A 14,479-nucleotide genomic window follows, 5' to 3' on the forward strand; every position below is an offset into this window, starting at 1 on the left:
TAACAGTTACATTTCCTGTTTTGATCAGGACTGGAAAGGAATTGTCCTTCAGTATGTGCAGTTGTGGAAAGCTGTAACTCAGCAAGAATATTTTGGGAAGAGAATTGCTAGAAAGAAATAAGAAAAGCTAAGTTTAACAGTTAATTTGTAAATTAAACCATAGCAGTTGCTCAGCTGCTTCAGTAGTAAGAGAGTATCTGCTTAAACAAACCCAAATATTTCCCATGATTTGTATTTGTTCTCTTCCCTCTGTGGAAGAAAGCAGAAATGAGGTGGAATGGGGCATATGTAACATCAGAACACTGCACACCACTGAAGGAAGTGCATGGTTTGAAAAATGTGTGCTGTAGGGGCCATTTGTGCACCTTAGTGTGCATATGGAAATCATTTACTCCTGGCCCTCTGCTTTTACTGAGTGTCTGTTCTCTGATGAGTGCTATGGCTTCAGGTGAAGCAAGGCTGGGGCAGATCATCTGTGGATTTATGTTCTCTATCGTGTTCTGGCATGACCCAGTAAACGGCAGACTTGTCCTTCTATGCTGCAGCTGTGAACTGGATGATGGATTGGCCTTTGTAAAGCCCTTTCCAGCTGCTAAACCCGAAGGCCTGTGTGAGAGCTACATCTTGTCCTTTTACAGAAAGGATATCCCCAAAACTATTAGGAAGTTATCAAACAGAGGCAATATTATGCTGTTTCCCTTGATAACCATGTTTTTAACACAGCTGCATCAGAAGCAGCTCTTTGAGTTGATAGAGCCAATGGCTGCCTGCTTGTGATCTCTGTTTAAGTGGATTGTCTTCTGCCAGTCCAGAAGTCATATTAGAGCCTACTTACAACCAAATTGAAAATAATAGCTGCTTCAGATCTTGAACCTTTAAGAATTTGTGCCATTGAAAGAAAATAGCTTTACATCCGGGAAATGACCAAGGGTCATACTGCTTTGAAGTCTTGCATATCCTTGAGTTCTGGGTGTGTTTTCACGGGTCAGCAGGCTTTTAAAAGCCAGTCAGGTTAAATCTATGTCATGTAGAAAACAATGATAAGTTAAAATTAATGACAGGGTGGTTAAGTACTGTGCCATACAGTGTTTTTGTAAAAGTGTTGTCTCATATTCTGTCTATCAAGGAGAGCTTTCAGCGGATAGCCTTCCAAGGAAGGCCCTTTGGGTTGAGTGTAGTTTTCACAATGGCAGTAGGAGAGATGGGGATTGCTCAGCGGAGGAATAAGGATGCTCTTCTTGTCCCCTTGTTGCATAGTGACGCTTTCTGGTGTGCATTTTTGTTGCTTGTTCTGCTGCCTTCCACATGAAACCATAAGACTAAGAGTCCGGCTTTTCAGGGTGCAGCAGAGTAGTCAGTGCTTTTGTGGGAAGTAAAGCTGTTAACTTGGGAGTGTCTGTCATCTTCCAGTATGGGTGATTTAGATACTGCCTCCTGATGCCAGGTGAATGATGTATTCATCTTGTTCTTAAAATGTTTTTATTGTGCAAGGGTGGTGACAATGGTGGTGGCAGTATTTCATGATCTTGGGGAGGCTGTGTTGTGAGTGGCAGAGAGGTTTCTGAGGACCACATGATGTGCTGTATCACGAGGGGTGGCAGTGGTGGATTTATCCAGGTCTTGTTCGTAAAGCATGTGAGCAACCTGATAACAGGCATGTGAGAGATGCAAAGTACTGTTACTGTTATGCTCCTGAGTCCTTTCAGCTGGGTTCAGTTGCTTTTTGGTTTTCTTCCTTCACAGGTCTTGGCTTGTGGGTGACTCTTCAGCAATCCCAACTGGAACCTCACAGGAGAAGGCACCATGATAGTGATGACTGACGTCGCTGCTGCCCCCAGACTGGGGTCAACTGCTACCACTCCAGCTGCATCTCCCAACTTCTCTTGGATGCCAGAGGATGGCATCCCCACAGCTGTGGAGCAGCCAATATTCCTCATGACCACCGCTGCTCAGGCTATCTCAGGTTTCTTTGTATGGACAGCTTTGCTCATCACCTGCCATCAGGTAAAATCCTGTCACTTGTACTTCTCATCCTTTTCATTTCCCCAGACAGAGGTGCACATGTGATACCCTGGTGTATCTGTGCCAGATACAGCTGTGTGATGGGGGTTTGCAGGATCTGGAGTGGTACCTCTTTAATATATTATCTGGGTTGATCAAGGCGGTGACTTCTTGTGCCCAAATTCAGACTGTTTCCATAGTGTGAATGGAGAGAAAGCAAACTCCTTAAAACTAGCAGGTGAAAAACATTTGGACATCTCTTTAGTGTTTGCAGAAAGGTGTCTTATCTCAAGCCATCCTTTCCCAGGTCTTGTAGCTGAATCTATCCAGTTTGTTATTGTGTCAGCTGCTAGCTAAATGATGTAGGTCATCTGTTTTTTGACATACCTCCTTTGATCTCTTGTGCCAGTGGATTCCACAGGCTGAACTCTGCTGCGGAAAGGAGTAGCAGGAAATGTTTTATTTTAATTTTTCTCCCCTCCCTTCTTTCTGGGGCAGGTGTCCGGGAAGCCAGAACAAGTCAAACCCTGCATCCTGTTCTGTAGCTCTCTTTCATGCGGTTGTCATGTGAACTGAAAAGCACAGTGGGGAAACATCAGCCCTGTTATTTATCAACCTGTATTTTGTACCTGTTGGTCTGTAGATTCCAGAGTGATGACTAGGGTCTGGAAAACTACAGCCTACTGATGGGAGCACAGGAGCTAGTGAAATTAAAAAATGGATTAGTCATTGGTGAATAAGAGTAGCACCTGCAGTTTCACCTGCAGCTTGGGTAACAATTACAGGTATCCTCCTCTTTCCGAGTGCAAATTGATTGCCTGCTGTGGGTAGGAAAGAAATCTTTCCTCTGCAGTGTAGCATTGCATGGTTAGGAATTAATGCCCTTCTCTGAAGAGTGGAGGTCAGTGCCAGAGAGACAGTGTTGATTGAAACGCGCTGTTGTCCCATTAACAAGGCAGCAGTTCCTGTGCTCTTGTAGGCGCACAGATCGTGGGGCTCTTGTGACACGCCAAGGGCAAAGCTTAGAGTCATCTGAACTCCAGTGTCAGCTGTCCCTGTGCTGGGTGAGGTGTGTCACTGGGATTGTCACAAGGAAAAAATATCCCTAAGGTTTTGATAGTATATTTTCAACCTGTTCACTTCAGGAAATGAGGCTTTCATGAGCTCCTCATGGGTTACGGAGAGGAAACAGGAGTAATTTGAGCCCTTCAGTTGACTTTGATCAGATCTGTCCAAGAGGCATAGAGAGACAAGCAACAGATAGCTAGGGAGAGACAACCCCCTCTTCCTTATGAGGGAAAAGTGAGAGCATCAATGGATGCTTCCTGAGACCTTGGAGAATCTTCAGCACCCCCAAATGCAAGGTGAAACTTCAGAAGCTTCAGCCTTTCAGAAGAGGCAAAAGCTTGTGCCTTATCATTTTTTGCTTGTGCAAAATCATTCAGTTGTCAGACTTGTGTGTAATAAACTAGCTGTTACTAATCTCAGCAATTGGGGCAGCACCTCCATGAGGCTTGCTGCACAGAGGCCTTGCCTCTGGACAAGGTGCCCACTGCTGACTCTCTGCCCTGCAGAACTTACCCACAACTCAGCCAAAGCTCTGGCTGTGTTATTGGGCCTTTGCGGGTGTGGTGCTCATCTTCAGGATATGCTTACAGCCATAGCTTCCCGAGGAGGTGAGTATTCTGAGAAAAATCGTTTTAGGTGTGGGATTTAATGATGTCTAACAAACTGTGAGCAGTGGGAGTGGGTAGGGTGGGGTCTTGGCAGAGACTTAGGGGGATTGGCTTGCGTGCAGACAGTCAGACAAAAGTGGTGTGGCTGCGTTGTTCCTTTGGGCACACAGTATGAGCTCAGTGCTCCCTCGATGGCTGATGCTTCATGGCCAGGCTGTCACCAGTGTGCACATTGGCACTTTGTGAGCAGACAAGCTGTGGCTTATCAGCTCTTGGCAGTGCTGTGAGGGCTCTCATAGGTTGTTTCAGGTGAAAGTCTCAAGAGCATGCAAAACTGCCAAGAGAGTGAGAGTGTTTAGAATGAGCTTATGTGCACTCAAGTGCATGCCTCTTCCCTCTTCAGAGAAAATCAGCCTGCAGTGTTGTGACTCTTAGGTACTTAAAAGAGGACAGCAGCAATATGGGATTGTTAATGAGAAAAAAACAGATGAGCAGAATAATATGGGCAAGTGGTGATGGTAATAACAGTAAATTAATTCCCCATGAGGAACTAGATAAGAAATGTTCCCCTTCCTTTTCCTTTCCTTCCAGCTCTGTATACTAAGGGATGCTGTATCAATGCCATATGATAACAGTGAATTTTATGTATTTTTTTTAATGTTCAGCACCTTGAGGCACCTGGAGGCCATCAAGAGATGATTTACTGAGTTTGTTTTTCCTGTCCCAGTTGACTCTTCAGTTGCACTTTCTCTTCTCTGTTCTGTGTATCACTGATACCAGTCTTCCCTCTCCATTTCTTCAGATCTACATGCACCTCCGCTGCTACAGCTGCCCAAACGAGCAGCGCTACATCGTTCGGATCCTCTTCATCGTGCCCATTTACGCCTTTGACTCGTGGCTCAGCCTCCTGTTCTTCACCAATGACCAGTACTATGTTTACTTTGGGACAGTGCGGGACTGCTATGAAGGTAAGGAGGGGTCAGACAGGAAATGGGGGAGGTAGGAAGAGCTTTGGCTCCTGGTGGGGCATGTGGCTTGCTCAGAGACTGAAAATTATAGAATCTTATTTTTTTAAGTTAGGAAGGACCTTTAAAGGTGAGCTAGTGCAATGACATCTTTCACTAGATCAGGTTGCTAAAAGCCCTGCCCAACCTGACCTGCTCCCTTGCTGCCTTCTGAGCATGGCAAGATGTGTTGAGCCTTACCTACAATGTTCTGTAGAGGCAAAGCTTATGATTTTCTTTGCTTCAGGAAGGTGTGAAGCAAAAAATCTGGTTTTGGCTGGGTGGTTAAAGCAATGTGTTGGTTAGCTTGCTCTTCCAGGTCTTGTAACAACACTTACTTAGCTTTGTCCTGTTTTCCTGGTGCACTTTGTTGACAATGTATTCTTCTGGTCCCATCCAGTGGCCACTTGTGTGATGACCTGGGGTAGCACAGCCACCATGTGCCAGTGTTGGTGAGGTGTGAAGTGCTTTGGAGGAGATAAACTGCAGGATACAGGGTGATGTGTTCAGGATGAGTTACTGATGGCTTCGTTTTCAATTATCTGCTGCAGGTGATACCACTAGATTTTTATGAAAGGGAAACAGTTACTCTCCAATAAATGCTGTCTAAACTTTCCTCCTGATTTTATCCAGAAAGGAGTCTTCTACCCATCCAGCAGGAGAAACTTCACTCCAGCAATGTATTTTTGAGGACAGATTATTGCCATGTCTTTGTTAAATCATAACTTGCTGGTGCAGTTGTTTTGGTTAGATCTGCGTTGCAGACAGGTGCCCGTGGCCATATGAACAAGTTAATCATTGGAAGGGACCATCAGGTCCTCCTTCACATCTGTGACAATGCTCTGAGATGCAGCAGCAGATGGCAAACATGCACACGTGGTTCAGAAGGCATCTTTGTTCAGTCTGAGTTTTTTTCTTCTCTCCTTCCCCACCCTACGTGTGTATGTAGGTCTATCAGGAAGCCTGCTGCTCTGAGAAACTCCTCTCCTAGTAACAGCCAGTATTCCTCTTGCCTTGTTCAGGGAGCTTGCAAACATCTGAGCATCTGCTCAGGAGGCAGCCCATGCTCTGGGGATCACCTCAGGTGGAGGTGTAAGCACCTTTGGTCAGCAGGTTCTCTCCCTTGCATTTTCTGGGGACCACTTTGAAATAGCCTTTTTGTTCTCTTGTCTTCCCTTGCCATCCCCCTGATATTTTTATTTTTTTGGAAGGTGTTATGTTGCAAAGTGGGGAGAGCTCCATTAGAGAACAGGGGGAGAAGACCCTGTTAATAAATTTTGAAAGGTGTCTTGGGCTGTTAATGAGCTCCATTTCATAGTGTGTGTTAGAATGGTCATATTTTGATGTTTCTCTTTCATGTCACTGCTTCTGTACAGATCCGGGTATCAGTAACACTGAGAAAAGGAGATTTTTTTTTTTTGTCTTGATGTCATGAGCATCATCTGAATGTGGATCAGAAACAGAAGAGATTTTTGGTGGTGTGGTGAGATTTGGTAGTTAGCATTCATTTGTTTTGGGGATGGAGGGGCAGATATTTCCTCCTCTTCTTTTTTTTTTTTTTTCCTCTGATGTCATCTCTTCCCTAGTGCTTTGGAATGGGCAGATGGTATTGTAATGACCACATCAGAGGGCAGGGGTCAGTGGAGGACAATAGGAAAAGCTCAGCTTTTCTTCCTCTGGGTGCTGGGAGCTGTCAGTTGCAGGAAAATTGAAGGCAAAAGGGGGTTACCACAGTTATTTAAATTACTTTTCCATGGTTGGTGTTTTCTGTCCTAATTAAGGCTTTGGTGAAATCATTGCTGTGTGAACATACCTAACTTTGTTCAATAACAAGGATTACAGGTGAATGAACAATATTTCAATTAAATACATAGAAGCAGATATACCACTGGCTTTTATGTGCTGTGGCATTATTGCCAGGTAGGCACGTCTGCAATCCGTAAGTATAATATTTAGAGACTATGAGCATTTTGGGGAGTGTTGAGTACCTCCTTTCCAGGGCATAGTTTGAATGCTTGTAGAAGAATTAGAATTGATGTCTGTCTCTGACTTTAGAAGTTCATCCATGTGGGATAATTGACCTCAGGTCTAATAACTGGCTGCTTGGTGAGGTCAGCTTCTCAACACTGTACATTATGAGGCTTTTGTTCTTATTTCTAAGTTCCACAAGACTTCTGTTTCCATCCCAAGTAATTTTCTCTTTGTATTATGTCAATGCTGGGGGCCAAAACTAGGATTTGGATGTTGGTATTCCAGGGAATGTCCAGCTACAGACTATCATAGAAAATAACATTGAAGGAAGGGCTGGCTGGTCTGCCAGCCCCAAGACTGTATGTGACAAACTTAGGAGGACAGTCCATAAAGTCTCAATTGTCTGAGGGTCCAACAGCAATTTTAACAGGTCAACAGAGCAGCAGACAACACATACAGGCTTACTCCATGCACAGTTAAGTGGGTTTGTATCCTGTGAAATGGAAATGTGTCTGTAGTTCTGTAGTTATCGTGAGAGCCCTCCCCACAGTGTCTTCACTTCAGATTATATGGATCAGGAAAACTGAGCCTCAAAAAGAGTTGAAATGGGACAAAGAATTAGCCATCCGTCTGAGAAGGTTTTTCTTGTCTGTACCAGGTTGATCTGGGAAGACAGAAAAGAGTTGGCCCAGGAAAAAGGCTTTTCAGTACGCAAGAAATTTCAGCTTTCTGAGGAATTGAAGCATAGAGTCTGGCTTTCAAAAATCTCCACCAGACATGAAAACAGTTTCACTGATTTATTTAAACCCTCTGTTTCTCCATCTGTTATATCTATAGTCTGATTACCTGGGAGAGAGAAACTGTGTTCATCACCTAAGGGGTTAAATGCAGGAAAGATATGGTTGATGGATCAGAGATAATTTTTCCAAATTACTTAGTACCAGTGTAATGCCGTGCAATAGTGCACAGGAACCCTGTGCATCTTACAGGTGCCAAGTAAAACAGAGACTGACCACAGTTTTAACTGGTTCTGTGACCAAAGCTTTTGGCATGAGTCATGGAGCTGGCCAGGGACCTTGGCCAAACTCCAGTTCAGATCGTCTTGTGAGTGCTGAGGTAGGATGATAAATGCAGTGAAAATAATCTGGAGTGCTTTGAAGGGAAAGATGCTGCATAAGCATTCCCTGTTAATGTTTGGTCTGTTGCCTGTACTCTTGGTCCTTGCACCTGTTTTGAAGTTGGTTGTCATTTTGCTCTGATTGATGTCTTTGCAGCCTTTGTAATATACAACTTTCTCAGCCTCTGCTATGAGTACTTGGGAGGGGAGAGCTCCATCATGTCTGAGATCAGAGGGAAACCAATTGAGTGAGTATTTATTGTGCTTACAGCATGACGCTCTCCTCCTTCTGTGCCTGTCTGTTGTGCCTCTGTCCTTGCCTTGAAAAACTGTGTCAGGTGGCAAATGTCTGCTGGGACTGGGCATCATGGGTGGTGATGATGATTTACTGGTACCCTTTTCTGAGACACATCAGGCTGATCACATCCTCTTAGGCAAGCTGGACTGATTCACAGCTTTTCTAGACACCTGCCTACTCCTTTGTTTCTTTTCTCATTCCCTTCTCCTCCTTTAAATCTTTTCTATCTTCAACTGGTGGTGTGTGCTTGCTCTGCAATTGTGAGTTTCTCTCAGTTAAAAAAAGAAAAAGAAAAAGAAAAAAAGAAAAAGGTCAGAGTGTGGAGTCAGGGTGTGGTTTTAAACACACCTCTGAAAGAGGGTATGGCTGTAACTGTAATGGTTGCGGAAAGCATTAGTGCTGAAACTTTGCTACAGAAAAGTAGACAAAGAGAGTGGAAATCTTGCACTCCAGCCCAAATCTTGCATCTGAACCCTGTCACCTTATGTTGACTCTTTCAGGTCCAGCTGTGTATACGGGACTTGCTGCCTGTGGGGAAAGACCTATTCAATTGGATTCCTGAGGTTCTGCAAACAGGTATGGGCTGGGGGAGCTGTGGTGTCCTCTAGAAGTGAATGAAGTGTATGGGTGGCTATGGTACCTTTTGCTGCTGAACACCTTTGAGAGAGGGTTAGGATGTTGTTTTGAGCAGCCTGCAGACTGCTGAGAAGAGAGGATGTTTTGGGGTTTGTTTTGAATGACAACGTTTTATACTCAACCCCACATGAGGAAGGCCTTAGAAAAAGACTCCTGGATCTGATGTTAGCCCTGGGAAGAAACTCTGATTTCCTCTTCCCTCTCTGGGTTACAGAGATTCCAACTTTAAGAAATTGATGGCTGTGTTGTGTTGCAGACACCTCAAAGTTGAGTAATAGCCTCCTGAATTATCAGTGCTGCTTTGTGGTTTGGAGTTGAGGAGGGGGTGGAGGTTAAACATGACACAATGCTTTGTAGGAGGAATGGGGGATTGCTCACCGTGTGTGTCTGCCTCTGCTGAATTGGGTATGTTGAGGGGGAGGGAAGGGGAGAGATAGAAACCTTGATACAGCTCTTGTCTGCTCATCCTGGGTCAGTCACCTCTGGCTGCCATAAAACAGCAGGTGAGTTTCAAGGCTTTGCTCACTTGTAAAAATGAACACGTGAGGTTTCTCTGGAGACAGCGTGAAGCAGATCTGGTTCTTTGAAAGGGCTCAGGTCATAGGAATTTGAGTCACTGGCTCTAGATATCTGCCCTGGCTTCCACATCATTTCCTATCTTTTATATTTTAGCAATATATAGGAACTTCAAACAATGCAGCCTCCTGGTAGCATCCAGTGTGCAGCACAATTGGCCTTTTTCGAAGGATCACATATTTCTCTTCTCTGTTGTGTTTGTCTCTGTCCCATATTCCATCCTCATGGCTTTCCTGTTTTCTTTCCTGATACTTTACTTTCTAATCTGCTCCCAGTGTGCTGCTTCACGTGTTTCTCTTGGGTTTCATTTGTACACCCTTGTTTGATTCCATGCATTACTAATTCTTTTTGACTTTTATCTTTTAAGTATGCCATAAGGAGATGTAACACCCATCAAGGTGCATGGGTGCTGGAGAAATAATTTCCCTTAGACTTCTTTTTTCTCATGTCCCACAGCATCTGGCAGTTATCTGCACATTGGTTGCACCTGGCTGTGAAAGTTTTTCACAATACTGAAGGCAAGAAGCACTTTTTGAGAGGGACTGGGGTGGGAGGTGTTCTCCTAGCTTCTGCAAGGCCTCAGCTCATTTGATAATGCTGGCTTAGGTGAATATCTTGCTTTGGCATTGCTGATATCTGACAACAGTTCTTCTAGTCAGGTTTGCCCTTTGCAAGCGCTAAGTCTGCTGTGGAGGCTGTGGGAGAGTTGTCTTGCAAAGGGATGTTTAAATACACGTCCTTGTCTCAAGCTTAAATGTTGCCTTGGTGAGAAATCTTTGACACCAAGACTCCATTTCTGGTACTTGTAGACTTCGAAGTTTGCTGGCTGACACCTTTAAAGGCAAATTCCTGGGAGAGCTGCTGTGGAAGGACAACAGAGCATATCTCAGTGGTGATCTGTGTGGTATCCACCATCAGAGACCTAATAGTGACCTCCCAGTACTTGAAGGGGGCCTACAGGAAGCCTGGAGATGGACTGTTTGCAAGGGCCTATAGTGATAGGGTGAGGGGCAATGGTTTTGAATTAGGGAAGAATAAATTTAGATTGGATGTGAGGTAAAACTTCTTTACCATGAGGGTAGTGGAAAAATGGAACAGGTTGCCCAAGGAGATAGTTGAGGCCTCATCCCTGAAGATATTCAAGGTGAGAATTGGCAAGGCTCTGAGCAACCTGATCTAGTTGAGTATGTCCCTGCTTACTGCAGGGGGGTTGTGTAGAGAGACAAGATAAACCAGGTGCCTCGAATTGCCAGTGAGTGGGTGTGAGTCCACCTGTGCCTGATTAGGACAGGCCCCTATTGGGCATGAGCAAGACCAGGGGGCCAATAAAGGTGGGACACACACCCACAGAGGAAGCTCAGTTCACTTTGGTGCGAGGCATGGAGAGGCCAGCAGCTCGTCGAGCCTCTGGAGCAAGAAAGGCTCTTCCCGCTACACTTCTACCCTGGAAGCGCTGTGTGGTGGCTGGAGTCCTGGAAGAGACCAGCAGCTCGTTGAGCTTCAGGAGCAAGAATGGCTCCTCCCGCTACAGGGTTGGACTAGAAGACCTTTAGAAGTCCCTTCCAACCCAAATTATTCTACGATGATCAGGAAGAAGAATGTGCTGGAAGGAGCACCATGCCCATTTTATCCCTCTTCTCAGTATCTCCATCAGTCCTGTTGCCTCCCAACACCCCATGCCTGTTTTCTGCTCTTTCTAGCCCCTTTTGTCCTGAAGGAATCTCCGTGTTATAATCATTCCTTCTTTCCACCTTCTCCACACCCCAAGCTGTTCTCATGCAGGTGCTTCCTGTGGGTCAGTCAGTCTCCCTGCATTGCCCACAGCCCTCCAGCAGCTGGGTAGCAGGCTGGTGGCTGCGGTGTAAAATCTCAACAGTTTTCTTTCCTTAAAAGATGTCATGATCAAGATTCTTTGCTGGACCTGTGTCTGGTGACTCTCACAGCTGGGTCACACACCATCCATGTGCTTCTGATATGCTGTAGCATCTTCTAGGGAAGCAGCTAAAATTAGGATGTGGTGGTTTGGATTGCAGGGAAATGGTTAAAACATCCCCAGATTGGAAGGAGGGGAAGCTCAGAGGACAGGGTTGTTTACGAATTAGCTTGACCTTTTCCAGTTCACATATTTACAGTGACTCACTAACTGGCATGTGCTGGAGTTTTTAATCTCCTTGAAGTCTTATGACCACTAACAAATTACATCGTATCCAAAGCAATTATTTCTGTCTGGTTTTGCCTTCTTTCCATGCACAGCCCTCTCCACATGTGAGCTCAACACCTGCCCAGGCTCTTCCAGCCTCCTTCAGGGAGGCACGGATGACATTTTTAGGGTCACAATCCTCTGCTGTCTTAGAACCTTGGAGTCCAGTGTCTCCAGAAAAATGAAGTTGCTTTCAGAGAGGAGGAGTCCCAGGAGGAGCAGTGGTTTATATTGGCAGAATAGATAGAGCTGATCCCAAGTGCTCTGAAACCTTTGGGGAGCTTCAGTAAAGGTCATGTGGGTGACAACTGAGTAGCTGTCTGGCAATACACACTGGTCACTACACAGAATGTTTTAACATGTTGGTAGCTGAAAAAGTTCCTACTCAAAAAGCTGTGTTGCTCTCCTATCCAAGGGACCATCTTGCCTAGGAAGTTGCCGTCTTTATGGCAATTATGGATTGGAGTTTGTGTCCCTTTCTGCTATTCCTTTGCTAAACTTGCTGTGACTGTACCAGAACACAATGTGGTATTTTTATTTTTCCTCAGACCATTACCAAGCATAAATGTGCTGCAGCACAGACTGTGAAAGAGGCCTCTAGAAGAGAGTAGCTGAGCAGTTTCTAGGAGCAGCCTAGAGAAAGGTTTTTCTTCCTATCCTGGACAAGGAGATAAACCATACACTTCTTCTGAATCTCCTTCAGCTTCTGTTGGGTGCTGCAGTCCTCAGGCTCAATCAATTAGCAAGCAGTGGGCTCAGGCCTTGCGTTGGGGTTAGATCATGTTGTGTTGTTGCACTGTCCCGGCGGAGACACTGCCATGGTGATTGTTTGGATACTTGGCCTGTTGGATATCCTGTCTTCTCATTCCTCCTCTCTCATTCCTGTAGGCTACCCTGCAGTTCTGTGTGGTGAAGCCCCTCATGGCGATCAGCACAGTCATCCTTCAGGCCTTTGACAAGTACCAGGATGGTGACTTTGAGTAAGTTTGTTTGTCTAACAAGCATGCCTCCTTCCCCTTCTCTGCCCAGTGTGTGTGCTAGGCCACGGGAAAATTCAGGGGGACAGCATGGGCTGAACATGCACGTGAGGAAAAAGCAGCAGGAGTAAGCCTGTTGGGTTCAGATTTTTTCTGCCTCAGTTTGGGAGAGAGAATGGGACAGGGAGGCAGGAAGGAAATGGAATCTTAGAACTTTCCAGTGACAGCAGCAAGGGGAAAAGATCATGCTCAAATTTCAGGCATTCATATATCTTCTCTTTTCAGTGTAACCAGTGGCTACCTCTACGTGACGATCATCTATAACATCTCTGTCAGCCTGGCATTGTATGCCCTTTTCCTTTTCTACTTTGCCACACGTGAGCTGCTCAGTCCCTATAGTCCAGTCCTCAAGTTCTTCATGGTGAAGTCAGTCATCTTCCTGTCCTTCTGGCAAGGTGAGCTGCTTTTCACTTCCCTTGTTAGGCACAAAGAGATCTCTGTAGGGGCTCGGATGCTACACTTGGTAGAGCAGATACTGAATAATAGCCAGAATGTCCCTCTGTATTATTAATGTATTTGTTTTATGGCCTGTCATTGCTATTCTCTAGGAAACCTGTTTTGCTCATTTTCACTTTTGCTTCTGTGCTCCTGAATCCTCGCTGTTGCTCTGTGTGTGGATGTGCACGTGCATATCTGCCTGCCAAAATCAGCTTTTTGCATGAAGAATCCTTCACAATCCTGGAACAATTGTAAAGCACAATCTGCCAACATTTTATCTGCATGCTGCCATCTTATTGATTAAAGTGGCACATCTAAAAAATTGTTGTACTTTTTTTTTAGTGCTCTATAAATAAAATTTTAATGGTATGTCTGTGATTCATGTGAAGCAGCAAGCTGGCTGAACACAGTGTCTGCTGCTGCAGAACCACCACTGAGGGGAAGGACATTCACAATTAGCTGCACGTGATGCAGAGACACATTCAGAAAGCTGAAATTCCACCTGAGCTTAGTACTTCTTACTAATTGGCTCTAAGCATTTCCCTGTTCAATGCCCTACTTAGGTTACTGAGTTGCACTTCAAAGACTCATTGAGTAGGAACTTAGGTGGTATTCAGGCTGCTGGGAGTATAGTCCATCCTCCCTGTCTACAGACTAATAGGCTGTCTAGTTTATCATCTCAAGTGATCTGGTCACACAGTTTCTCTGGAATTCTTCAGCCACCTTGGTATGAACTGGGAGAAACATCTTTCTTGCAGTGGTGTATCAAAATCACTTTATGCTTAAATCAAAAGTTCTGTTACTTCAGTTTTTGCTGTAGCTGGTGGAAGTGCTGAGATCACAGAAGTGCTCACAGAAATATCTGACTGCTTCTTACCCTTTTGGTCTCTATTAAGTCCTGCAGCAGCTAGCTCCACAACTTATGCATCAGTTGAGAATTGAAGAGGGTTAGTGTTTGAACATTCTTTGCTTGAATGCATTTATCTCATTTATTCCTCTTTTCTCTGTTGCACAAGTGAGTATAGATGGTGTATCTGGCCTGCTTTGTTTGTAGCTCCTGTGGTAAATGGATTTGCATTTAGGACACACAGTGCACACAGCTATTTCCATTCCGTACAGTTACTACACAGTCGTGTTTTCTGCACGTTTATGTGAGCTTGTTGCTTTGTTTAGGGATGCTGTTGGCCATCTTGGAAAAGTGTGGTGCCATCCCCAAGATCCACTCTGCCACTGTGTCCGTGGGTGAAGGCACAGTAGCTGCTGGGTATCAGGACTTCATCATTTGCGTGGAGATGTTCTTTGCAGCCATCGCCCTGCGCCATGCCTTCACATACAAGGTGTATGTGGACAAGAGACTTGATGCTCAAGGTAGGATATATGCCAGCACCTATGTCCTGTCTGTTTGGTAGCAGGACTGTGTGGAGGCTGGTCCCTCTGGCAGGGAGCCTCTGATACGGCTCCCACAACCTGAAGGCTTGGAAAATGTCACATCTCCTTCTCTGTGTTGTGTGAACAGATGAGTTGC

At 45.1% G+C, this 14,479-nt stretch overlaps 1 protein-coding gene across 2 annotated transcripts in view; it reads left to right on the top strand.

Moving 5' to 3' along the window:
- TMEM184B (transmembrane protein 184B) overlaps nt 1–14,479 on the top strand; it is a 35,256-nt gene that overhangs the window by 15,759 nt on the left and 5,018 nt on the right. For both annotated transcript variants that reach the window (XM_030448049.1, XM_030448057.1), the window contains exons 2-8: nt 1,744–2,004; nt 4,480–4,645; nt 7,927–8,017; nt 8,568–8,643; nt 12,368–12,459; nt 12,742–12,911; nt 14,128–14,322. In XM_030448049.1, the coding sequence (XP_030303909.1) occupies nt 1,804–2,004; nt 4,480–4,645; nt 7,927–8,017; nt 8,568–8,643; nt 12,368–12,459; nt 12,742–12,911; nt 14,128–14,322 (991 nt within the window). In that variant the 5' untranslated portion in view covers nt 1,744–1,803. The remainder of the gene's footprint in view (nt 1–1,743; nt 2,005–4,479; nt 4,646–7,926; nt 8,018–8,567; nt 8,644–12,367; nt 12,460–12,741; nt 12,912–14,127; nt 14,323–14,479) is intronic.

This window comes from Calypte anna, chromosome 1, assembly GCF_003957555.1.
Source record: "Calypte anna isolate BGI_N300 chromosome 1, bCalAnn1_v1.p, whole genome shotgun sequence".
NCBI lineage: Eukaryota > Metazoa > Chordata > Aves > Apodiformes > Trochilidae > Calypte > Calypte anna.